This window comes from Capra hircus, chromosome 13 (assembly GCF_001704415.2).
Source record: "Capra hircus breed San Clemente chromosome 13, ASM170441v1, whole genome shotgun sequence".
NCBI classification, from domain to species: Eukaryota; Metazoa; Chordata; class Mammalia; order Artiodactyla; family Bovidae; genus Capra; species Capra hircus.
Genome location: NC_030820.1, coordinates 16,108,635 through 16,136,365, shown reverse-complemented (window position 1 = coordinate 16,136,365; position 27,731 = coordinate 16,108,635). Strand labels below are relative to the sequence as shown.

Genomic DNA, 27,731 nt, shown 5'->3' with positions numbered 1-27,731 from the left:
TTTATGAGCAAAAATAGATGTTTATATTGTACGTCCTAAACAAGAATGGCAGGAATTGTGGAACCAGTGAACTTTATGTATCGTCTCCTCTCTGTTTGAATACTGTGAAGATTCAGGCCCAACTAGTTGCTCTAATGGTAGCCTTCCCCCACTGCCTTTAAAAAAAAGTCCTTATTTTTAATCATGGGCATCATGATTCTCCAGAGACTGTAGTCCTTTCCCTTGAGGACTCAAGGCTCTTGTCGTTACTCCTTCAAAATCAGGAGGCGCTGAGGGATACAGAAAATATGCAGGCCCGAGCACAGAGCCGTCTCCAAACAGGCCAGCTCCTGCAAGACCACTCCCATGGCACTGATACAGCTACTCTAAAACGCTGGTGCAGGGGAGAGACTTGTAACCCCCCTGTCCTTTGCGCCTTTTCCTTTTCCTAAGGGCACAGTTTAGAAGTGACAGCCCTAATGCAGTTTATGTTCTCCGTATCAAAGGCTATGCTTTGGAAATTCGGTCACTTTGAGAAGTGGCAGTCTGTTTTCACTGGCTGGCCCTATGGTAAAGTTGAAAGTTTAGATTAAAAGCAGTATTTCCACCTTCTCTGGGGATAAACAACTGTAACACTGGGTCTTTATTTCCATGGTAACAGTGGTCCAAGGCCCCCAGGAGATGCTTTCCAATCGACATACCTACTGTTCTATCCGCCTGTATTTTCTCTGCCGCCTTGCTCCTAAAATTAGTTGTTGGCTTTGTGATCCTCAGCTAAAGGAGATAAACTTCCTGTACTTACTAAGAAAGTCAACCATGACAGAAAACCATACTAATGAGAAAGACATCCTTGAAAAATTAAGTTTGATCTTTTTGGACAATTAAAAAAGCACCATAAATAAAAATCAATTACTTATAAGAAAAACTGTGCTGCTTCAAATAGAGACTGGGACACTGAGAACATTTTTTCCCTGTTCTTTCCAAACGTCAGTCCTAAAACTAAGTGCTATTTTGTTGGTCACTGTCTCTCCATATTTTTAGGATTCAACTAATACATTTGCAATAGATATCTCAGGATGAATTTTGTATGAACACAATGGATCTATGCAAGTAATCTTAGAAATCTTTTAATATCAGACTTTATTTTTCCAACACAACTGAAAGTTTTATTAAATAAAATTTTATTGTCTACTGTTTACACCCATGTTGCTGCTGTAAAGTACAACAACATACACAAATCCCTAGCATGAATTACTCGTCGTTCACCCCCCCACTGAACTACAGACATTGCTTGAGAATTTGATGTTTGCTTTAGGAATTTAAGAAGGAAAAAAAATGGGGGCATATTATCTTGAAGGGTATTGTCAAGTGGCCTGTTGGAATTCAAAGGCATAGCCAATACTGCAAAACAGCACTGGCTGCGCTGTCCCTAGGAGGAGAGGGGAGTGGAAAACAAGAGGAACTGAGCAGTTGTTTCTGGTGACAGATGGGACTGAAAGCTTGATTCTGCCCCCATGGACAGAGTGGCCACTTTTGGAGGAACAAAACAGGGAATGTGGATACTATGAGTTAAAAAAGTATAAAAAGTAATTATATCTAAAATATAGATTAGATATAAATGCTCCAGAATTCGTTAAATAAGCTCAAAAATACTGGAAAGTGGCAATTTGAACTACATTTATTTTTAAACAAGTGGGGGGAAACTGAGTGTTTTGAATGTCATGTGCAAAACTGATCCACATCACCATCTCACCGTCACGACTGAACATGGCAAGGCGGGTACACTGGTTTCCAGCATCACAGGCAACACTGCATGTATGTATTTTAATGAGTAATGTAAACTTCAGTGTTAAGGCAGCTGGTACTAATGCTGCACACAGGCTTAGCTCCGTGCCCATTTCAGGAATGGGGCGGTCAGCACTTGAAAACAAACTGTGAGAGAAGGAAAGGGGAGCCAGCATTATCTGACAAAAACAATGCATCCAAATATTTTTCCTTTCACACACACAAAAAGAAATATTGGAACACTTAGAAAAACAAAGCACCCATCCCGCCAACTTCAGCCTGTTCCTTAACAAATATTTCAAAATACTGATAAATAATAGTGACTGCAAGCAGAATTCCAGTGCCAGAGCCAATGGCCCCGAGGAAGTCGGCCAACACCGACAGGGCGCCGATGCATAAGCCCCCAAATGCAGCTGCTGTGGGGATGTACCTGGAAGACAAAAACCCTGAGTCAGGCGGAGCAGCGGAAGGGTGATTCAACTAAAGGGAACTGTCCGCAGTACTGACGGCTCATCTGGGGGCACCCAGTTAACATGCTGATGAAAACTGATGAAGGGCATGATCGGACTCATTTCAAGAAACCAGTTAACAGCCAAGAAAGGCAATACATGATTTTCATGCCAGGAGAGGAGAATCCTTAACTGTCATTTCAGTAGTGGAATATTTAGTATTGTTTGTAAGTGGATAACCTTTTAGCTCCCTCTCTTAGATAAGCAGTGAATTTCAAAATGTTTTCCTAAGTAGCAAATTTATGTGATAAAATTTGGATGATCCTCTTTAACAGTAATTCAACCTTGGCAACATGTTGGAATCACCTGGAGAACTGTTAAAAATAACGGGACTGTGGGACTTCCCCAGTGGTCCAACAATTACGACTTTTGTCTTCCAATGCAGGGACGTGGGTTCAATCCCTGGTGGAGGAATTATGGTCCCACAAGCCCTGGGGTGCAGCCAAAAATTTAGAAAGCAAACAAAATATGAGATTATATTTAAAATACTCCAGACAAGGAAAAAAAAAAAGAGAGGGGGGATGGGGAAGATGGTATAGGAAACAAGAATGGGAGAATGCTAACAACTAAAGCTGGATGCAGCTGAGACCCAGAGGTTCACTTTACCATTCTCTATATCCAGTCTATATTCTAAATAAATAAAATACCAATGCCTTTTCAACAAGCGCTTCTGGAACATGTGGCTACCTACATGGAAAAGAAGGAATCTGAACCCCTTTCTCACACCAAACACAAAAATTGACTCAGAGTGGTCACAAATACCAACATAAGAGGATAAATTTTTGTGACCTTGGTTTCTTAGCTACAACACCAATAGCAACACAAAGCAGAAATAGAAAAACTGAACTTGATCAAAATTAAAAACTTGAGCATCAGAGGATGTCATCAAGAAAGTGGGAAGATGACCCATAGAATGGAACAAAATGTTTGCAAATCATATACCTGACAAGAAACATCCAAAATAAACCCAGAAACAAAAGATAACCCAATTACAATTTTTAAATATGCAAAAAGATGGAAGAGACATTTCTCCAAAGCACATACTCAAATGGCTAATTAACACATGAAAAGATGCTGAACATCATTACTCATCAGGGAGAAGCAAATCAAAACCACAATGAAAAAGGAACACCCCTATGAGATAACACTCATACCCATGAGGTGGCTAACATCAAAATAAGAATCAGTGCTGGTGAGGACAGGCTCAGAGTTGGGGGGTAGGATGGAGAATGGGGCAGCCGCTCTGAAAGAGTCTGGCAGTATCTCAACACGTTGAACACAACACACAGTTGCTACATGACCCAACAATTCCACTCAGCAAAATGAAAACATAGATCCACACAAAACCTGTACAAGTATGTTCACAGCAGCATTATTCGTGACAGCCAGAAAGTGGAAACAATCAAAATTTCTATCAACTGGATCAGAGCTATACAAGGGAATATTATTCACAAAGGATGAACCCTGAAAATATTACACTAAGTGAAAGAAGATACTCACAAAGGATCACATATAACTTCATTTAAATGAAATGTCTAGAACAGGCAAATCCATTGAAAATAAAGAAAACGCCTGAGGCCAAGAGTTGGGAGGGCTGGGCAGAAATGGGGAATAACTAAATGGGTACAAGGTTTCTTTCTGGGTGATGGAAATGTTTCTAAAATTGTAATCATTACACACTCAAAGTATACTAAAAAAAACAACCCACTAAACCATATACTTCAAATGACTACATTATAGGATATGTGAATTATATCTCAAAAAAGTTATCAAAAAATAAAAAACTGATGCCTGGGACCCACTGCAGACAAAATAAATCTCAACTTGTACAGGTGGGATAGCAATAATCTTTAACAGCTCCCAGGTGATTTTTAGTGCAGCCAATCAACAATGGGAACCTCTGACCTACAGCATTTAACAAAGGGTGAGAAGTGAAGGGAACACAATTTCAATTAAAACTAATTTAGGGGTCAATTTTGATGTGGAGAATAATTCAATTTTGTGTTAAATTTTGATTCTTTTGTGGTAAGCAGAAGAAAAATGCTTCAAATATGAACTTGAAAACTGTAATATCTGACAGCAAATGAAAGCTAGATTAAAAAACCAAGTCCATGCGCACTGTATGTAATACCCTCCCCCGCCCCACGGCCTATCAAACACTGGTTTGAACACAGGTTCCTTACCTATTAAGCTCATGAACCATGGAGGTGTCTCTGTGGCCCCTCATTACCATCTGTTGTTCTTTAAGCTGTTTAGCTACCTGTGAAGAGAAAAACAATTTTTAAAATCAAACTCTATTTTACTGCCAGGTTCTATGAGACGTGACTTCCATATACTAACAAGTAAAGTATAAGAAGGCTGAAGTAGGCACTGTCATAACATCATTCCCTGGCTACGGTGCTGCACAAGCACGTTATGTGTATCTTAAGCTGAGGTTTCCCAATCTGTTTTTTGTCACCTCCATAAAGGGAACTAAGGAATAAGACTTCGTTGGGCAGGGTTGAGCTTTAGAAGGTTACAAACCATTGTAAAAATCTAAGAATTTTTCACTTTCCAGGAACTAGTTTTTAACTCCTTAGGGGTGACATTACCTCATGAAGAATGTATGAATTAAGAGTTTAAATTACAAAAGTAAGTGTATCTATTATCATTTGACACCTAAAAATTATGAATTTTTTTCATTTTCAAATAAACCAGATACTTACATCTTTGGCTGAGGAACCAGACACCTCTATCCACGTCTTAGAAAAGAATGCACATGATCCCAACATGAAGATGATATAGACAACCACATGGACAGGGTCTTCAAATATGGCGCCCATGGACTCAGGAGGAGAAAGGTAGTAACAAAGGCCCCCCACTGGGTAAGAACGAGCAGGTCCTCCCCCACTGACATCCTACAGAACAAGGATAACAAGCATAAATGGTCACATTTCTGTGACTTTTCAAACTCCTCAGAAAGTATAACAACGTCTTAAGCTCAAAGCACCTACAATTTATGATTCTATGTAACTTAAGGACTTACTTTTGTATCTAAAATATCTTCAGTCTTAACAAAATTATATAGTGTCTATTACATAAAAACATTGTGAATATACTAACAAAAGAGCAACTTTTTAAAAACATTGTAATACAACTATGAGAAGACTTCTCTTCCTGAAGACAGGAATATGGTTACATTTACATCAATCTCTGACAACATTTAGAATATGAAATTTTCTGAATTATGTAAGAGTACACCAACATTTCTTCACTACGAAGAATGGAATCAACTGAAATATTAACACAAGACTAACACATCGCTACCTAAACTCTATGATATTTATTATAAAGAAGTCTTTTAATAAATATCTGTAATTGAGTTTTGTTATTCACACATTTATGAATTCTTACAGTCAAAGAAATGGGATTAGCATATATTTGTTTACATTAAATGAAAGTTCCGGGCATACAGGGTGGGAAAGCAATTTTTGGATGCAATGATTAAAATGTCTTGTTCTTGAAATTACAATTTCCAAATGATTCCTTTACTGTGCCCCAAGAATCACTAATTCCAAATCAAATGCCCTGTTTATAGACAAATTAAACTTCCCAATAATTCTCTTTAAAGAAAATCTCATTGAGATCACAACACCATCTATACAACTGAGTAGTTGTATAGATTTATTACTGTGAAATTATCATAGTAGTAATTACTGCCAAAGTTTATCCTAGGTGGCGCTAGTGGTAAAGACCCCTCCTGCAAGGCAGGAGACATAATGAGACATGCGTTCAGTCCTTGGTCGGGAATGTCTGGAGAAGGGCCTGGCAACCCACTCCAGGATTCTTTCCTGAAGAATCCCATGGACAGAGGAGCCAAGCAGGCTACAGTCCATAGGGTCACCAGAGTCAGACATGACTGAAGTTACTTAGTATGCACATCAACTCTTAAGGGGAGGGACAGCCCTTTCCCCCACCACAGGTAATCCAATTTCTGTAAAATGAGTGGGGAGTCTAGTTGACCCTTGAACAGTTGCAGGGGTTGTGGCACTGACCCTCCACGCAGGCAAAATCCATGTATAAGTTATGGTTACTCATCTGTGTAAACGGCTCCTCTGCATCGCAGGATTCAGCCTGTTGCAGATGGTGCAGTACTGAAGCATTTATTACTGAAAAAAATCTGTGTCTAAGTAGACGCTTGAAGCCCAAACCCATGCTGTTTAAGGGTCAACTGTATTATGGGTAAAAGCAATCCTACTTCTTTCAACTGGCATTCAAGTTATAGTCTCATCCTATTAAATTTTATATTTTAAAAAATAGCTTTCAGCAAAAGCAGAAAGTTATGTCACTACAACTTATAATACAAAAGTAGCACACTAAGACAAATGCACAGAATAAGCACCATACTTCAGGAATGACTTAAAGAAAATAATTCTTCAGGGGAATACAAATTCTAGAATTACATCCTCTGAAAACAATAAAGGGTCTTACTCATCTCTAATTCTACAGTTCTAGGAGGGAAAAATACTCCTTGGTCCGTTGAAAATTTTAACTAGTCAAAATTCAGTCTACAATAACTCTCATCTTGATCACAATGTGGCTCGAGTACTTCAGAAGGAGCTATGATGAAGAGGAAGGCAGAATTTACTGGATTCCATTTCTAGCAACTCTGTTCTTTCTTCACTAGTAATTACATACCTTTCTCCAGCTAATCACAGACTAGTTTACTGCCATTTGGAATATGAAAAACCACAGGGGAGGCAGGAGAGGATGATTTCAGACTCCCATATAATCAGCAAATTGTTTCTTTGAAAAAAACATTATTCGAGACAGGAGTGGAGTAAGATTACAAAACAGGGAGTCATTTCCATAAGAGCAACTGTAATCTTAACCTAAAAGGTCACTTAAATGAGATGTAAAAACGCTTCTTCAGTTCAGTTCAGTTCAGTTCAGTCGCTCAGTCGTGTCCGACTCTTTGCGACCCCATGAATCGCAGCACACCAGGCCTCCATGTTCATCACCAACTCCCGGAGTTCACTCAGACTCACGTCCATCCAATCAGTGATGCCATCCAGCCATCTCATCCTCTATCGTCCCCTTCTCCTCCTGCCCCCAATCCCTCCCAGCATCAGAGTCTTTTCCAATGAGTCAACTCTTCACATGAGGTGGCCAAAGTACTGGAGTTTCAGCTTTAGCATCATTCCTTCCAGAGAAATCCCAGGGTTGATCTCCTTCAGAATGGACTGGTTGGATCTCCTTGCAGCCCAAGGGACTCTCAAGAGTCTTCTCCAACACCACAGTTCAAAAGCATCAATTCTTCGGCGCTCAGCTTTCTTCACAGTCCAACTCTCACATCCATACATGACCACAGGAAAAACCATAGCCTTGACTAGATGGACCTTAGTCGGCAAAGTAATGTCTCTGCTTTTGAATATGCTATCTAGGTTGCTCATAACTTTTCTTCCAAAGAGTAAGCGTCTTTTGATTTCATGGCTGCAGTCACCATCTGCAGTGATTTTGGAGCCCCCCAAAATAAAGTCTGCCACTGTTTCCACTGTTTCCCCATCTATTTCCCATGAAGTGATGGGACCGGATGCCATGATCTTCATTTTCTGAATGTTGAGCTTTAAGCCAACTTTTTCACTCTCCAATTTCACTTTCATCAAGAGGCTTTTTAGTTCCTCTCCACTTTCTGCCATAAGGGTGCTGTCATCTGCATATCTGAGGTTATTGATATTTCTCCCAGCAATCTTGATTCCAGCTTGTGTTTCTTCCAGCCCAGCGTTTCTCATGATGTACTCTGCATGTAAGTGAAATAAGCAGGGTGACAATATACAGCCTTGACATACTCCTCTTCCTATTTGGAACCAGTCTGTTGTTCCATGTCCAGTTCTAACTGTTGCTTCATGACCTGCATACAGATTTCTCAAGAGGCAGGTTAGGTGGTCTGGTATTCCCATCTCTTTCAGAATTTTCCACAGTTTATTGTGATCCACACAGTCAAAGGCTTTGGCACAGTCTTTAGATGTACAATGATACAAAGTATTATTTTCCAGTCTTAGTTTCACAATGCTTACAAGTTTATAACTTCCAAATAAATGATAAACAGTGCTATAGATAAATGAACCTGAAAATGTTACAGTAAGTGCTTCAATTATGGCTCACCTCTTTCAGGTAAAAATATAAGCATGAAATGCAAATTACAATAAATCTGAATACTTAGAATAAATAATGAAATACTCACGGCCCACTGTCCTAGTAAATTTACTAGAAAGTTGCCGCTGAATCGAACTGAGAGCATCTGGGAAATCACATACAGGTTGGACACCAGGGCAGACTGCAGGATGATGGGGATGTTGGACGTGTAGAAGAGCTTGATGGGGTAGCTGCTGTACTGCCCGCGGTAGCGGGCTGACTTGATGGGCAGGTCCACACGGAATCCCTGAAAAAGGAAGCTCAGGAGTGAGTCAGAGAGACTGCACACAGCACAAATCTGGACAGTCACAGAAGGAAATCTGCACAGATGGTGCTAGCAAACTCTCTCTTCCACACACACACACAGAAACAGAAACCCTTCTCTACTTCATAACCTCAGATACTCTGCAGCTCAGCATCTACTGAACAGTGGAACTCTAGTTGCCTAACTAGATTTGAAATGCTGACTTGTTAGCTACTAATATTCAAATGGCATGCTCTTCTTTAAAGAGCAGAATAAAAATCCACACCCCACTTACTTCAACAAAGATGGTATACTTACCTGAAAATATATAACAACAGCAAACACGAAAACTGTGGCAATGAGGTTCATGAGATTGGGCAAATTCTGACGATAGAAAGCCTCCCTCAGGGCTCGGACTTTGTCTGTCCTGGTGGCCAGTAAATGAAAGAGCGCTATGACTGCGCCCTCAAACTCCGTACCTGATGAATCAAGACAGAAATCAGCTGGAGCCTCATCACCCAAAGTTGTCCCAGAGTCAAAACAAGCAACCCTGAAGCTCCAGTACAGGGCAGAAAACAGCAGTCAAAATAATTCAACTAAGTTTACTTGATGATACAGCCATGTGTGGAGCTTCTAAAAAATACTGACATCTCTGAGGCAAATGTTCCTTTTGCTAGTATAAATTTGAAGTTTTCTCAAGAGACTATTCTTGATGAAAACAGTCAAAGAAGAATAAACCAAAGCAAATATTTAGTTCATAATGGTTGGCCTCGCCTTTACTTTGGGGGAGGGGGATGGAGACAGGGAAAAGCAGCAGCGAAGCAGCAAACAGATGTCAGAATGAAAAGATCAACATTCCCCTACCAGGGTGGCCTTCAAGCTCACTTTACCAAGTACATTAATAAGCCATCACTGCTATTGCCTGTCTTAAGGCTGGGGTCAGGTCAGATGTCAACCATTACAAATCTTGGATGGCATTTCAGTTCGAAGTGGAGGTGGGTGAGGTAAAAGTCAATTAAGTATTTCAAAATGTAGGTGCTACTATAAAGCCAGGGAGAACAGCAGCAAAAGCACTCATGCTCTCTGATGACACAATAAATGATGTTTCTTTACCCATCTGAAAAATCTTAATCCACTACCTTTGTATCTGCTGCAAGTGCTGAAATCATTCAAAATCAATGACTTCTGGAGCAATGGCTTAGACAATTAGATTTTTTAAGTGTCTGCAATCACTTAATTTTTAAATGAGCAGAGGCTAACATTTCGATATTCTTTCTGGAGTAATACTTCATACTCCACCAATCTCCGCTTATTAGCTTTGGCACTGCCATCCACTGCTGCCCAAGACAGCAAAGCAGGGCATCGGAGGTCCACCTGCTCCCCCACCTCGTGCTCCTCTCAGCACACATCCAGCCAAACCCATGCAGTTGTGTCCCTGTGCATTGTACCTCGGCCAGTGTTAATGGTAGTGGGACTAAAGGCCTTCCAGACAATGGTTTCACAGATGTTGGTGGCAATAAAGAGGGAAATCCCAGACCCCAAGCCGTAACCCTTCTGTAGCAGCTCATCTAACAGCAGCACAATCAAACCAGCAACAAACAACTGTGGGGAAAGAAATGCAAGTAAGCAGAAGCAAGAATAAATTCAGGAAGGGGCAGTGAACACCATGGACTACTTTCAAAGTACAGGCATTTTCAACATTACAACCTAGCTACTGCAGTATCACTATTATGACTCTCTGCATCTTTCAACCCTCACTGGAAGCCAGTTCGGCAAATCAGAGGATTGGAAATGTTGTCACATTATAAAGCTGACATTTTGACTTTTAAAGTATATTTATATTTCTCTACAATGTTTAAATAAAGCCTATTGAGAAGTACCCTGAAACAAAAATGTTCACAGTTGTAGTGTTTATGACAGCAAGAAACTGAGAGCATTCCAAATAGTTTCAAGGAAGAGAAAAACCAAATGAAGTATGTTACGATAACAAGATGCAATATTACAGGCCATTAAAGGAAGAGCATGTGAACTATGGTGATACATTTTTTAAGTATTATATATTTTATATGTGTATTATACGTAATATAAAATATACACAGAAGGAATTGAAAAGTAGACCATGAATATGTCCACAGATTATAACAATGTAAAAATGCATACATACAATGACAAAATGTAAATCTGAGACAATCAAGGGTTTACCAGGTTCTTAAGCTTATAATTTTTTTTAAAAATGAGAGCATACTAACTTTATATGAAATTGAAAACTCTCGATTTTCCTCTTGGAGAAGACACTTCAGTAAAAGTATGTACCAATCAGAAATACTCCATAGCTTTGCAAGTGACCTCTGTGGTCAAATGACTCCCTCCCAGTATACCACTGGAAGCATGCTTACCTTACATTTTCTCTGTTTTCTCTTTTTCTGAGTTGTCATTTCAATGGCTGTACAGAGCCTAATTTGTCTACTTACAGTCTTTCAGTTTGAATTTCAATGGACTGTAAAAAAGGTAAAACTCTCAAAACTTCTAAGAGAGCTCACGAATTATTTACTGTTTGAAAACCAAGTTTACCAATCTGACCAGATTAAAGACAAGCTAGCACTTAACTACTGATATTTTACTTTGACCACGATTATGTAACAGGTACATACTCCTCATCAGAAATACAGAAGCCCACCCCGCATGGAGCATGATGGTGGTCCACAAACCACTGGCTAACCAGAAAGTGCTATCATGGGTTTATGATTAAACCGTCTGCCTAAAGCCACACAGGCAGCTCTGAAACAGCAGTAATTCTTCAAAACCCTGTTCACACCCATGCCCATCAGACAGGAGGGTGATCTGTGTATATCCAGTAAAAATCAAACTCATGCTTCTCTAACTGGACAAAGGAATTATAGGAAAATAAATGAGAAATGGTTTCTGTAACTGAAAGAGTAAGATAAATGATGGTTAAAAAAAAAAAAAAGCATGCATGCCTATGAGAAGGGAATGAGAAATCAGAATTGAAAGCATCTCATTGATTGGAACAGTGATAAAAACCTGAATACTAACTGCATGCTTTTCTAGAGTGTTCAGTACATATGAACCTCTAAAGTGTGTATAAAAATAACACATCTCAGCCTTGTTCATGTGTGCATGTGCACACACACAACTCAGTTTGGACAAAATAATACTTACCTCTACTCTGTCCCATGCACACTGATACTGTCTATTCTTTTTGAAAACTGTATTCAAGACCCCCTATTTAGATCCCAAAACTCAACAGTGGAAAAACACTGACCATGTGAACGAAACAATAATAATTAAGGTGAGAAATACCTTACATAACAGCATGCAAACAGTTTTCAAAATCTCTAGGTGAAAACACACTGATCCAATCATATCTCTTCAGTGAATCCACTCATTTTCAATGTTAGCAATGCCTTAAAAAGAGGCAATGGGTCACTACCCATATGTACCATCAAACATGAAAAATTTCTCTATACATTAACACTAGAAGAATTAACCACAAGACGAATATTTGTGCACCTGAATTTATGTAAACAACTTAGTATATACCCACTTTACTTGCTTTGTTCCAGAAATTTAACTCCTCCTTGATTTCTGGTACTGAAAAATTAAAATAACTCCATTTTCTCTATCAATTCAAATTCATAACTGACTATTCAAGAAGTCAATACTTTACCCTAGAAGTGGTCAGCTGAAGTTCCTTAAGAATATAAATATGCCCTTACTAAAACACTAAAAAAGTTTTACTGATGTATAATGTTCTAAGAGCTAGATAGATGCCAATGCTGAGTGTCTTTTAAAAAGCAGGGTTATTCTAACCATGATCATAAAGCAAATGCTATCAAGAAACAAAATAAGGCAAGAAATGGTGTTTCAGCATCCTTACGCTGAAGTACTGAAAGATACTAAAACCAGTTTCCAGAGGACCTTCTCTCCCCATCTACTGCAACACTTCTTCCTCTAATTCCCAGGGGTTTTAAGTTTGCCACTCAAGGTGTTTTTTAAACGAAGAAATAATGACAAAGCTATCCTTTAAAGAAATGTACCTTGTTCCAAATGGGAACTCACTAGGGGCTCAGAAAACTACCTTACAGTCCATTAAAAATGCCTCCCCTGAAAAAGACAAAATATTTCCACTTCATTTAGAAAAGCCCTATGATATGTGTTAATGAATAACATATAAATACCTTAACAATCCCTTTCTCCTTGGTCTAATTCATACTCACTATACAATCTTCTTACTATGATTTGCTTCTCATGTAAGATTTCCTATTAAAAAAGATGGTTAACCATGCCAGTTGAAAATGGTGACATTTCTCAATACATATACACATATATGTATACACACACTAGTAAAAGAGTGTTTTAGTTTTATTTTAAACTATTTTTCTGATCTTGATCTTTTTGACCACTAAAAAAATTTTTGCCTAAATTAATCCTAATTTCATAGAGTGAACAAGAGGCATTTGCTAGATAACTAGGACCCTAGATGTTCAGTGTTTAACTTACACAAGCTTCTTTTCAAAATACAGTAAATACTATTAGATAACTTAAGTACAATGCATTCCTGGGTAACTTCTCCAAAGGATTTTTAAGGACCGCATTAGAGAAATGGAGTCCTCAAATATCTTTCAAACTTTACACATTTTAAGATTCTCAGTGGAGGAAAAATGATGCTGGCCTTTAAAAATTCTATTCCAATATATCCATTTAAAAAACCCACAGGATATATACATGTGTGCTTATATGGTATTTCACTGATTACAAGATATTATTATTTGTAACATTATTATGTGCCACTAAGAAAGGAAAAAATACTACAGTTAAACTATGACAATAACCTGTTATAAAGAATTTTTATTGTCTGCTTATAAAAAGTTTTGACTTAGATGTTTATCACCTAGCTTGCTCTTTCTGTGCCTGTTTATATACAGTAACTGTTCAGTAACAAATCACAGCAGATTGTTGCAAGACATTTTAAAAAGCAAGTAAACCCAACAGCATGTTTTATCAACAATGTACGTAACCCAGTGATGTAAGGACGATACAAACAGCTATGGCCAAGCTGACATACACATGCAGGCAGTGACCATCCCAACGACTGCCTGGCTGACAGCACTGCTAAGAGACCATCAGGGCTAAGAGAACATCCTGATTTCAGAGACATCAAAATGTGCATCTTAGAATCAGTGAAATTTGGCTGATAGATCCATAATTCTTTTATTACATGTCTATACTTTATTGCAATAAATTTTAATTTTTTACATCAATACAACTTATATGTCACTTCAGTAATCAAAATATAATTAAGTAAAATAATTCAAAAGGAAGAAAATGACTACATTAGTCATCTAAAGAACTGTTACAGGAGAAAACTGTTTTTGTTATCTCTGTATGAAACATTGGATTTCTTACCTGAATGATGATAAGGAGACAGATTCCAGCACCCATTTCAGCAGGATCCCCATACATGCCCGTCATGACATACACAATGGCTTGCCCAATGGTGATGATCATACCAAATACTGACAAAAATGGGGGGAAAGGAGGACATACTTACAACCAAAGATAAAGAAAAACTAGAAAAACACCTTTACCACAAAATTCTCAAATTTGGGAAAGACTTTTTAGTTGTACTGATGCTCACATTTCTGGGCTCCATTGAACAAGGCTCTGTCTTTGGGTGTATCTCCAACTTCAATGATTTTGGCTCCAGCTAACAACTGCATGATCAAACCAGATGTTACAATTGGGGAGATACCCAATTCCATTAAAGTTCCTGTAAATGAAGGGGAAAGAAGTAAATAATCTTTACTATACCCAACGGATACAACCAAGCAACTTAGCACACACAGCACATACCCAATAGAGATTAGTTTAGAAGTGGCCCAGTCCTTAAAATTATGTCTACTGAAATACATGCTTAAAAGTTAACAAGAAAATTCTCATTCCTTAAACATTGCTAAAAAAAACTCATTTATTAACACAATCTCACAACACATTGACTCAAAATTACTATAAATACCACAAAAATGTAAATTTCTGTAAATTCTAAACTTAAATTGTGAAAGAAACCATTTGAAAGAAATAGTCCAAGATTTTTGTCCAAAATCACTGACTGTTCTTAAAATTTACACTAAACATTTTAATGCAGAATTTTAAAATTATATACTAAGTCCAAAAATTAAATACCAAACTAGTAAGAAATGATACTTAAGAATAGTTGTGTCTCTTTCAATTCAAAATCTAAAATTATATAAAAAGTCATCAAAATCAATGTTGTAGAATATTTAATGGCATAAAAATGTTAATGACATACTGGATAGGAAAAAGTACTCAAAAACAGCATGTACAGTTTGATTGACTATTTAAATGGAAAATCATCTCCTGTTATTTTAGTTTGGCTATCAAGATGTTTGTACTATTAATGAACTTATCTACAAAACAGAGTCACAGACATAGAGAACAGACCAGTGGTTGCCAAGGGGGAGAGGGGTGGGAGGGATTGACTGGGAGGTTGGATTAGCAGATAAAAACTACTATATAGAAAAGGTAAAACGCCAAGGTCCTCCTGTGCAGCACAAGGAACAGTATCCTATTATAAACCATCATGGAAAGAAATATATAAAATAGTATGTAAATGTATAAGTGAATCACTTTGTTGTACAGCAGAAATTAACACATTGTAAATCAACTATTTTTGAATAAAATAAAATTTTTAAAGATGTTTTTATTGTTATTTTTACTCAGTGGATTTATGGGTAATTTTTATTCTTTTTTTTTTGCCTCTATTTTCTAAAATTTTTCATTGTAGAAAATAAGCATTACACTTTTAGCAAAAAACCAAAAAAGAAAGAAAACCAAATACACCAAGCGTGTAAGATAATATGCAAAACTAATAATTCCATATAGCCAAGACCATGTTTCCATTGGTCATTCTGTCACATCACAACCTTAATTCCTAACTTTTATAAATGCTGAAAAGGTACCTTTAATATGAGAAAGATTTCATCTTAAATGGACTTCATGTGTTTTTCAAATACTTCTTTAATGGTAAAGAGATAAAAACATGTCATTGTTAAAGCTAGTAGGCAGGTGGGTAGATGTCTTTTTACATCAAATCACCAAAATTTAAACTGCAAATAGATCTAGTCCAAAAATTAATCCAATCAAACTTAATGAACGTTTCATTTAGGAAATATGGCACTTCAACTCAGTAAGAAAAAGAAGAATAAATGAACCTTGGCAAATGACTAGACATGTATAGAAAATTAAGCCTATATTCCCTATCTCATGACTTCCAACAAAATAAAGGCCAGATATTTAGAAAATTTAACCATAAAAGGTAAAAAGCACAAGTACTTGGAGTGAATATGTTCATAATCTTGGAAAAGAAAAAGCCTTTCAAAGCATGACAAAATACCTAAAAACCACAAGGAAAAAGATGGATGATATGATTAGATACAACTGTGAAACATCCATGTGGCCAAAGACAGGATATAGTTAAAAGAAAAATATTCAAACACAAGTAATAAAGAGCTCAAATCTTTAAGAGGCAAAGAATTCTCACAAATGGATTTTAAAATGAACAAATAACAACAGTAAAATAAGTCAACCAGAGAAACAAATACCATATGGTGTCACTTACATGTGCAATTTAAAAAATACAACAAACTAGTGAATATAATAACAAAATAAGCAGTCTCACTGCAAAATCACTGCAGATGGTGACTGCAGCCATGAAATTAAAAGACACTTGCTCTTAGGAAGAAAAGTTATGACCAACCTGGACAGCATATTAAAAAGCCAGAGACATTACTTTGCCAACAGAGGTCCATCTAGTCAAAGCTATGATTTTTCCAGTAGTCATGGATGAATGTGAGAGTTGGACTATAAAGAAAGCTGAGGGCAGAAGAATTGATGCTTTTGAACTGTGGTGTTGGAGAAGACTCTTCAGAGTCCCTTGGACTGCAGGGAGATCCAACCAGTCCTTCCTAAAGGAGATCAGTCCTGAATATTCATTGGAAGGACAGATGCTGAAATTGAAACTCCAATACTTTGGCCACCTGATGCAAACAACTGACTCATTTAAAAAGACCCTGATGCTGGGAAAGATTGAAGGCGGTAGAAGGGGATGACAGAGGATGAGATGGCTGGATGGCATCACTGACTCAATGGACATGAGTTTTAGTAAACTCCGGGAGTTGGTGATGGACAGGGAGGCCTGAAGTGCTGCAGTCCATGGGGTCTCAAAGAGTCGGACACGACTGAGTGACTGAACTGACCTGAGCTGAAGCAGTCTCAGTTATGGAGATACTGAGATACTGTTTGTTCTCCACAGATATGGAGAACAAACTAGAGGGTAGGGCTCTGGGGAGGGAGCACAATATAGGGGTTGAGGAGTGGGAGGTTGAAAATTACAGAGCGGAAGACAGGCTCAAGGATGTATTGTACAACACAGAGAATATAGACATCCCTTCCAAATAAAAAATAAAAAAGAGATAAATGGAACAGCCACTCCCAGTAATCTTCTTTTTTCAGGAAAATACCAACATAGAAGGAAATCCCAGCACCCAAATCTGTACTAAGTAACCCTGAAACTCTAAACAAGGCTGGCTGGGTCAGGTGTAAACCGTGGTAACCTGGAATTATGAACTGAGAACCGAAGAACCCAGGAGCTGTTGAAGCTAAATCACAAAGACAAGATTCCCAGCTAGCTCCTGATGCTGAGATCTGAAGACTGCCTGGTTCTCTCTCCCCAACGCTAAGCTATTCTACCTCCTCTTTGGATTTCAAAAATAACTAGTATCCTTCCAATGAATTTCAGTTTTATGTTTAAACCACTCAGTCATTTCCTATGATTTATAACAAGTCCACTCATTGAAGAAATACTAATATTCAATAAAAATATAAGACGATGCACTAGTACGGAGGCAAAAGAAAAGCAGCACATACCTCTGTTGGATGCAAGAATAACTCTCATCCAGTAGAAAGGATCTGCAGAATCTGATGACATGATTCCAAACAGTGGTATCTATAGGATTACATAAAAGAGTTCATGAAAATATATTGTACAAATTAAGTTTGAACTTAATAATGCATTCACTCAATACTTGCAATACTTAAAAAAAAAAAAAACAACTACTTCTCAAGTTCTCTAACCAAACAAGAATACTTTAAATGTATAGTTTTTTAGGGAAAATATAAACAATGGAAATCAGTACTTTTCACCAGTAAATACTCCTTATCAGTATGGAGATGTGCTACACACAATCTGAATATATGCAACATTACTGAACTGCACATGTAAAATGGTTAAGATGATAAATTTCATGTTTTTGCAATTAAAGAAAATGTTCTTTTTTTAAAGTATAGGATATAACTACCAAGTCACAGAATAATTTTGCAAAGCTATGGGTACCAATGACAGCCAAGGCCATGCTCCAAATAGAAGACTGAAGACAACATACACAGTAGAATGCAACCATTAAAAATTATACTATGAAAAAAAAAATGTTTAATTATACTATGAAGCTTATATTAGTATCAGGATGTTTTTATGTTGTGGTAATAAGTAGAAAAGAGTGGTTCTCAACCTGGGGCAACTTAGTCCCCCAGGGGATATCTAGGAATTGTCTAAGAAGACAATTTTGGTTGCCCCAACTTAAGGGGGCTGCTAATGGCATTTGCTGGGTAGAGGACCCTCACAAGAAGACACTAACAAAAGTCTAGTGAGAGAGCAGAGCCCAGGTGGCATTTACAGCAGTTCTCTCAGCTGATCTCACCTCCCTCCATTCTCTCAAGCTAAAAAACACTATGGAGAACAACAGACCCCAAACCCTTAAACTGCATCTGGGAAGGGAAAATAAACCTGTTGGTGATTCAGTGGAAAGAATCACCAGTCCTGGGCAGAAATCCCTAAGCATGAGAAAGACAGAAAGGTACAGCTTGGCAACTCTGTAAATCCATTACCAAAAAAACCAATAATAAATAACATAAAATACGTAAATTAATTAAGGACAGGAAAAGTCATGAGAATTGTGACACTTCAAGAAATATAACTCAAGTTAGGTTTCTTCTTCTTGGGTTTTCTTGGGTTCTAGCTGTAAAGCTGAAAATATTTACCATCTGGCCTTTTACACAAAAAATGTTTGCAGACCCTTGGGTTAGAAGATTCAATAAGTTCAAAGCAATAAAAATCATAATCCCAGTAGGCTTTCTTAAAGAAACTGACAAGCTGATTCTAAAATTCAAATTTGTGACTGAGAACTGACAAAATCATTCTGAGAAGAAAGAGCAAAGTTGGATGACTTTTACAACCTAATTATAGGATTCAGTCTAAAGCTACAGTAATCAAAAGTTATGGTTTACCATAATGATGGAATATGATCAATGGAACAGAACTGAGTACAAAAACAGATCCATGCTTAAATGGCTAACTGATTTTCAACAACGATGCCAAGGTTAATTCAATGGAGAAAGGACAGCCTTTTCAACTGGCCTGTCCATATAGAAAGAAATGAGCCCTAACCTTACCTCATGCCATACACAAAAATTAACTTGGAACAGACCATAGACAAAAACATAAAAGAGGTAACTATTTAGAAGAATACTGGAGAAAATCTTCACAATACATATGTCTGATGAAGGACTTGTATCCAGAAAATATTTTAAAAGGCATATAATTCACTAATGGGACAATAATGCAATTTTTTTTAACAGGAAAAAGATCTGGGGAGAAAACACTTTACAAAAGATGAACAAATACTCAATACGTACATGAGAAAGCTGCTCAGTATCATTTGTAAAGGAAGTAAAAGTTAAAATCTTTACCATGGAGAAAAGGGAACCTTCCTATACTTTGATGTAAAATGAAAACAGGTGGTTCCTCGAAAAACTGAAAATAGAGCTAACATATAATCCAGCAATCTTACTCCTGGGTATATATCCAGAAAAGGTAAAAACTCTAATTCAAAAAGATACATTCACCCCAATGTTCATAGTGGCACGGTTTACAATAGTCAAGACATGGGAGCAACCCAAAATGTTTAAGGGCTGGTCAGTAGAAGCAAAGTAATACAATGATTTGGCTTTGGAGGACTTATAATTAAAACATGCTATTTACAACATGATTAAAAGCAAACAAAAAGGAAAAATATTTGCATGATACCTGTCAAAGGTTTAACACATATATATAAAAACTTGTCATAAACCAATTTTTTAAATATTAAGAAGAAAATGAATAAAGATTAACTGAAAACTAAGAGAAAAAGAGAAAATATGTTCAAACCCACTAGGAAACCAAAAGAAATACAGAGTAGAAGAATCATTTCACTATCAACTCAGATTGAAATGATGATTCTCCTATGTACAATAGTTGAAACAAAGAAGCAATTTAAATGTCCCTCAACAGAGGAATGAATAAAAGATGTGGGTTGTATATATAATGATGATGCTCCTATGTACAATGGTTAAGACACAGAAGCAATCTAAATGTCCATCAACAGAGGAATGAATAAAAGAAGATATGGGCTGTATACACACAGAGAGAGAATGGAATGCTACTCAGCTGTTAGAAAGAATGTAGCAGCATGGATGGACCCACAGATTATCATACTAAGTGAAGTAAGTCAGAAAGGGTAGATACCATACGATATCACTTATATGTGGAATCTAAAATGTAACACAAATCAACGTATTTATAAAACAGAAACAGACTCACAGACATAGAGAACAGACTTGTGGTTATCAAGGGCTGGGGGAGAGGGATGAAATGGAAGTATTGGATTAACAGACACAAACCAGTACACATTGGGTGGGTAAACAAATACTGTATAGCACAGGGAATTATATTCCATTCAATATCCTATATTCAGTATCTGCTATACATCAGCAACTAACACTGTTAATCAACTGCGTGTGTGAAGTCACTCAGTTGTGCCCAACTCTTTGCGACCCCATGGACTGTAGCCTACCAGGTCCTCTGTCCACGGGATTTTCCAAGCAATAGTACTGGAGTGGATTGGCATTTCCTTCTCCAGGGGATCTTCCTGACCCAGGGATTGAACCCAGGTCTCCTGCATTGTAGACAGATGCTTTACAGTCTAAGCCACCAACTATACTTCAATAAATAATTTTGTAAAAAGATAATGCTCAAAATAATTCAGTGTATTTACTATTTGAACTAAAATTAGCTTCTCAAATTATAACCAACCAAGACCTGAGAATAACAGTACAGACATTTATTCAGTGTTTGGTTACATACCTGACAACATACTAAGAAAATGAAGAGAGTTATAGCAGTCCATAGTACCTTCTCTCTAAACTGGATCTGTGCAACAAAATAAAAAACTACCAATCAAAACCAAGAAACAGCAAATGTAAAAAAAAATCAAAAATGCATATTAAAGCTTAACCAACATTCTCCATCATGACATGCTCTCATTATTTACTCTTAAAATACTTTCACCCTAGTGAGTAGCAGCTAAAGCAAACAGCTAAACTTCTCAAGCATCTTTCTTTACTTGGATCTGAGAATTAAGTACTATAGTTTAAATACAAGCAGGCCTTAATACACTGCACCATGTTAGCTGAAACTGAAAAGGATAAAAAGACACATATCCAATATTTACACATTTCAGTTAACACCATACTATACAAAGCCATCACTTATTGTGATGTGATATCATACAGTATTTGTCTTCCTGCCTGTAATATCATTCGGTGAGTATTTCATAGACTATGAAAAGCTATAGTTTCTTAGTATACCTTACATGTAACGGGAACAACTATTTTTATAACCTCAAAGAAAGTTAAAAAAAGAAATATATTTCTGAATATTATAAAACAGTAAATTTAACAAAAGTCTTACTTATCTCTTTCTAGTCCCTATTCTGGTTAGTTCCATGAGAAATTGAAAGTACAGTAAAAGAGGAACATCTGGGAACTTTTGGGATTAACAATATTTCCAGAATTGAAATGCCTTACTTTCAAAAGTCCACGATGGAAGAACAAATTGATGCAGTCTCTATCTTTTGAATGCATTTCCGTGATTTTTTTTCCTCTGAACTGAATGAATCAAGAAATGAGAAGTATACACCTGCCCAGTTGCAATCCATTTATGTCAAACAGTTGATATGCATGAAAACTGACCCAAAAGACTGGGTCATTTCTAATGTGGTGGATCATAATAGGCAGGAGACTACTGTATCTTATCTAACACACAGGCCAAAGAAACATAAGATTTGGAAATGCTACAACTTAGAGAACAGTTGTTTTTGAAACCATGAGATAAACTATCTAGATTTAAAAGGTCTACTCTAGTTTTATTCACTTTTATGCCTCTTGCGAAGAGAAGGAACAGGTATTTTTCCAGTTACAACCAGAAAAAGGTTGAGGAAAATAAATCAATGTAGCTAGTTTAACAAAGTAAGTCACTTACTGCTGCTAAGTCATTTCAGTCGTGTCCGACTCTGTGCAACCCCACAGACGGCAGCCCACCAGGCTCCCCCGTCCCTGGGATTCTCCAGGCAAGAACACTGGAGTGGGTTGCCATTTCCTTCTGTAAGTCACTTAGCTACCCTCTATATTACAAAAATATTATACTTACTTTCCTTTCAGGTTTCTGAATTTCTGGTAGAACTGCACAGAAAGGTTTGATAACTTCTAAAAATTTGACTGTTAAAAAGAAAAAAGAATAAATGCTCCTATTACAAAGTTTTAAAAAAGATTTTTATTTTTGCAGAATCAAATACAAATGTTCTTTTAATGGCAATCCATCCCATTCCCACCTCCAAAATGAATTAATCATAATGCTCTCCATTTCAAAGTAATTTGCTTCCTCATGCTTGAATCCCACCCCTTTACATATACAGAAAAGGAGTAATTCAGTCAGCATCTCTATATCAAAAGGAGCAAAAGCAGTCAACCAATAAGAACATGCATTATGGAAGGAAACAGGCCATAAAAGGAGGCAAGTACAAGAAATGAGCTGAAACTGCAGGACTGACAATTTGGGATTGAAAGATGCTGAAATGCATAAGTGAGAAACATCACACCCCAGCAGTGAAAGTGCCAAGTCCAAGCCAGACCACCAGGGAATTGCCTAGATAGGTTTTTAAAAGTACTGTATACAATCTCTACTTCATTTCATTAAGTCACTATTCACTGCTTGGATGCTCTCCCATATAAGAAAACCTCAAAGTACTTGTGTATGTTCAATCCTCAGCCCAGAGAATGATGACTATATTTCATTAGAAAGTACTGTTTTCCCAGACAACTCATAATGCATAAAAGTAAGATAGACCAAACTTTAGGATAGTCACTCTCTTCTGGCATGGCTATAATCTGAGAAGTCAAGTCCTGCCAAAGAACTGGAGGATGAAGATGATAATCATTCACTCTCTGCCAATGTCTGTAATGTGCAGAAACACAAAAATCCACAACTAGATTATTAGTTAAGATCATTCTTCCCTTACACACACAGGATTCTATGTACTAACATCATGAGATTGTTTTAAAACTGACTTGAGCAATTACACTTCAGCCAGTTAGCCAACAGTTGACTACAACATCTTTTTTGTTGTTGCTAAATTTATGTTACTTAAGTATGGTTGATTTGACTATACGATTTTTTAATAAAATCTCTCAAAGTGACAGTGGCCAATGATGTTTGACAGAAGAATTCATAAATTCTCACAAGCAGGTTGTTACCCAAGTACCATTTAAGACGACTTCGAAAGCAAATCTGAATATTATGAAAGTGTTCATCTCTACTACAAAACAAATGTCAATCCCATCAGGAAACTTCCTAGAATCCCCCTACCCTTTTCCTTCCCACTTCAACCTAAGCTACCCTCCCAGATTTCTTGGTTTATGGTCATCTGTGTTGGAATATTCATGTTCAAGCAATGCTTTTTTGTCTGCCACCTCACTCTTCCTGTGTTGTAGAATGTAATGCTTTATATTGCAAATTCAAGACCAAGGGTCTCCTATTCCTTTCAAATGTCCACTAGTTAGCAGGCCAACGGGTGCACGTGCGGCTTGGGTTTGCGATAATCCGTTCATCTAACAATCACCCCAACCGCTATGTAAGTATATTTGTGAAGATACATGGTGTTGAGGGTTTGGGAGAGGGCCCTCGAAAGATTCCCATTATTTAAGGCCTTGTCCCTAAGGTGTATACGACCTGACACACGTTGAGTTTTCAGTAAACGCTACAGAATGACTGGAATGAAAAATTTAACGAAAACGCTAGGCCACCAATCGCCTCCTTTAATCCCCTAAAATACATGCCGTGCATCACTTTTTAAAAAATGAAACAAGGCAGGGCGCTTCATTCATCACAACTAATATTCCAAGGGTGATTTGGGAATAAAAATATGAGTTTCCTAAGCTCTTGAAAAACTAAAAGTGGTCCAGGTGTCTCCTGGTTCCCTAACTCCCCGCCCCCAAAACCAATGGCCTCCCCGCGCTGTCCTCCGCTCCACGCCACCCACGGAGATGCGCAGACCCAGGCCTCCCGGTCCTAGCCCCGCAGCCGGCCCGAGCTAGGCCTCGCACGGCTGGAGGAGCCTCGGCTGAGGCCCCCGGCCCGTGCCCTCCGCAGCGGCCCGCGCCTCCCCGGCCCACAGGCTAGGCGACCCCAGACCGGAGCCCGGCCCCCTGCTTGCGGCCCGTAGGGGCCCGCGCCCTCGGGAAGGGCCTACCACCGCTACTCACTGCCCATGGCGGCGGCTGGGGCGGCCCGGCGGGGCCCAGCGGCCTCGGCGCGGCCTTCGCTAGGGTCCCGCGGCTCGAGACTCAGCGCCCGATCGTGACACGCTCCGGCCGGCCCCGCGCAGGCTCCACCCCTCCCCACATGACCCGCGTTGTCGCACTGCCAGGCCCCACCCTCTGACGACAGCCTGGCTTTAGGCCGCCTGCGCAGATGACGTCCGCCTCGTTGCCATGGCCACCGCCGGCGTGGGCGTCCTTCTGCGGAGCCCAGGAGGTGTGACCCTCAATGGGGCCAGGGCTGCCCAGTCTTTACGCTGTGAGCACCTCTCCGAGCGCAGGGTACAGCAAGGGCTGTCTCCTTGACCTCGACCCCCAGGAGGCCCGGGGGTTAGAGTCAGGACACAACCAGAGCGACCGCCCCAGGAGCGCAGGACGGGTTCGATCCCCAGGACTGGAGCCGAGATGCCTCCGGAGCCCGCAAGCATGACGCAAACAAACTTAATTATGCTTCCATCTTACTGGAACTGCTGGGACGTTTTCAGAAATTTGTCTGTAGTTAATAGCTTGTGAACTTTTCTCTCTCTACTATGGCCTTCCTGAGCAGCTTGAGGGATCTCAGTTCCCCAACCATAGATGGAACATGGCCCTCTGCCTTGGAATGCGGAGTTTTAACCACTGGACAGCGCGCCCCCTCCCCGCGACCCAAATCCCTGTCTGCCTTGTCTAGTCTCTTTTGTCCCTTCGTGGACAGCATAGTGTAAGGGAAAGCATATAATCTTAGCAATCTGCTAACCCAAATTTTAGTTCCTCCTACTTCTTAACGAGGACAATGAGCAACACGGATTATCTTTAACTTGCACGTGTTTCTAATGTCAAGAAAAACGCCATATTGCAACAGGTGTTAAATAAACACCTGTCTTGAGTATTGAGAATTGAGGAAACACCATTTTACTCTTACAGGATCATTTCTTAGTTTTGGTCCATTATAGCTGGTTCTTCATACAAGTCAGAGAAGATGCAGGGGATCAACGCTAAAGTAATATACTTTAATAAAAAGTCTTCCAAAATTAACTGGTTTGGCAACTTGCTGTGGAGAACTAACAGTCCCTTCCTGAAAGGTAATTCAAAATAATGATGCCTGTTGCAGTGATGACTGAGAGTAAGAAGGTTAAGATACAGAAGATATATCTCATGGCTCAACTTAAAGATTAACAAGAAACAGACCTGGGAGGTGTAAGGTTAGACATTTGGAGAGATCTAAATTTAAAAAACTCTAGTCTTCCATCTAATTTTGTGCTTAGACTTTTGAAATATTTTAACTGAAGAAATCAAGAGATCTGAAAAAAAGATGACCCTGTGCTTTTATTTTTTTTCAAGTTTAATATACAACATTGATAACCATTCTCATTAAATAGATCCTTGTGATTTTACTGGTTGACATTCATGGTACTAAGTTACATGATTTATGATTTACAATGTGAATCACTAATCTACTGCTGTGGCCAGAACAACCTATACATTGGTTCTAAAAGACACTGACAGTTGCCAGTAAAGGTGGAGAGGGTATTCCAGGGCCTCGGGTACTCTCCCATTTCTGAGAAAACAGTATTATGGCACAAGAATGGTATATGGTAGTTTCTGCAGCACCAAACCATATAAAGCTAGGAAGTTTGCTGATGTTTAGTTATACTCTCCAGTACTAAGCCTAATTTCCGAATAAGGGAATAGATTGGTGATCTCTAGAAGTCCCCGAAGCACCTAACACTGGGAAGTTCCTGCCATCAAAGTGATCCTTAAGTGCCACAAATAAACATCGTATGACAGCAGGGACTTTTAGAGGTGAGGCTGATCAACCAGTGGCTGAAATCCCCATATCAGACACCGCCCAGCGTTAATTAAAAATATTAAGGTATTGAGGCAAGAATAGTTAAGGGGGACAAAAAAGATACTATGGCAAAGTAGACCACCAATCAATTTCACTGTAGCTACAACTCAATAATAATGTGCTAAGGGTCCTTCACCCAGAGGTCTATATTTAATAGGACCGATACTTAAGGATAATGGGTAAAATCGTGATCCTGAAGAACACAAATCAGGAATAATACAGTTTTGCTATAGTATTTGATAAAACATTTTTCACAGTGGCTGGAAAGCAGCACCAGAGATGACATAAAATTAAAATATAGGTACTCAAGGACTTTGAATAAAGAAGGGAAGATTCATGAAAGTGACACACAGTAAGAAAATCTGGAGGAAACACAGTAGTGGGACCCTGGCTCACACTATATGCCTGGGTGTACGTGTATAGGGAACTATTGGGGTCTCCCCCTGTTCCAGAGATGTCCTTGGACTTCCCCTGGCAGGGTGTGTTGTGTTTCAATAAAGAGTGACCTGATCAACCCCAAAAAAGAAAATTGCAAGTCACTTCAGTCGTGTCGGACTCTGTGACCCTATGGACTGTAGCCCCCAGGCTCCTCTGTCCATGGGATTCTTGAAGCAATAAATTCCTGTTCAAGAACTTTTCCTGGGTCCATACAGTTAATCAGAAAGAGGAGAGTCTAAAGACATCTGGATCAGGACCCAGTTCTACAACTCACTCTGATCTAAAACAATATAACATTATGGTACATTAAGGAGGAAAGCGACTTGTGGGATTCATGTCTCAAAGAACAATTCCTTTGGCTGTGCCATGTATTCTAGATTCACCTCTCCTCCACCCTCATCAATCTCAACATCTTCCAGGAATACAATCTTTTCATGGTACCTAGCGAGTGGAGGAGACAAGCCTTTCTTTTCATGGCAGTTTTCTTACAAGGAAGTAGTATTTCTTCAAAGGACGTCATGGGGTGAAGGTCTTGGTGAGGATGTCTTCATGCTGCTGTAGGTGAACGGTGCCGATTCCCACAGCCGGTACTGGCAACGCGGGTCGGCTCACAAGACGGAGCTATTGTGGAAACAGAAAAGAAATAAAATGACATTTGAAATCAATCATACCTCTGCTTAGCTCGCCCAGGGACACGAATGTATTTCTCTTAAGCTGTTTAACCATAAATCACCCTTTTAGAAAGTAATGAGTGACATAAACTAGATTACAGGGAGATCTGTGTCACAACTGAAAACTAAATTCCAGGCATGATAAGGTGAGACACATTCAGGAATTTGTCCTGTTCTTAGGTAACTGTTACTTGGTTTTAGCTGTAGGGTTTTCTAATTTAGAACTATTCACAGGTGAAAATGATTGGAGCCTGGTAAGCTGATATCTGATGTTGAAGCTGAAACTCCAATACTTTGGCCACCTGATGCCAAGAGCT

At 38.6% G+C, this 27,731-nt stretch overlaps 2 protein-coding genes across 3 annotated transcripts in view; both read right to left on the bottom strand.

The window, feature by feature from the left end:
- SEC61A2 (Sec61 translocon alpha 2 subunit) lies at positions 1,102-27,285 on the bottom strand. Of its 2 annotated transcripts, none has more exons than XM_013968435.2 (12): positions 27,185-27,285; positions 22,313-22,380; positions 20,969-21,034; positions 17,659-17,737; positions 14,351-14,482; positions 14,119-14,228; positions 10,140-10,293; positions 9,010-9,170; positions 8,497-8,694; positions 4,979-5,170; positions 4,457-4,533; positions 1,102-2,194 (listed from the first exon to the last, which is right to left on the bottom strand). In XM_013968435.2, the coding sequence occupies exons 1-12, from the start codon at positions 27,261-27,263 to the stop codon at positions 2,008-2,010; spliced, it is 1,503 nt and encodes a 500-aa protein (XP_013823889.2). In that variant the 5' UTR covers positions 27,264-27,285; the 3' UTR covers positions 1,102-2,007. The 2 variants fall into 2 exon arrangements, with proteins under 2 accessions (XP_013823889.2, XP_017912496.1); XM_018057007.1 differs by lacking the exon at positions 27,185-27,285 and adding an exon at positions 24,424-24,753 and having other exon boundaries at positions 1,640-2,194.
- The window catches only part of DHTKD1 (dehydrogenase E1 and transketolase domain containing 1), a 37,481-nt gene continuing 35,513 nt past the window's right edge, over positions 25,764-27,731 (bottom strand). Inside the window, exon 17 of the mRNA XM_013968434.2 lies at positions 25,764-27,364. Within this exon, the coding sequence (XP_013823888.2) occupies positions 27,260-27,364 (105 nt within the window). The 3' untranslated portion in view covers positions 25,764-27,259. The remainder of the gene's footprint in view (positions 27,365-27,731) is intronic.

Bases quoted from the DNA above. Each gene is read 5' to 3' on its own strand.
- SEC61A2 (XM_013968435.2), bottom strand. From the start codon at position 27,263: ATGACGTCCTTTGAAGAAATACTACTTCCTTGTAAGAAAACTGCCATG. The intron at 8,695-9,009 runs GTAAGTATACCA...TTCCTTTTTCAG, and splicing joins CTGTTGTTATATATTTTCAG to GGATTCCGTGTGGACCTGCC. The intron at 4,534-4,978 runs GTAAGTATCTGG...TTCTCTTCACAG, and splicing joins CTGGTTCCTCAGCCAAAGAT to GTAGCTAAACAGCTTAAAGA.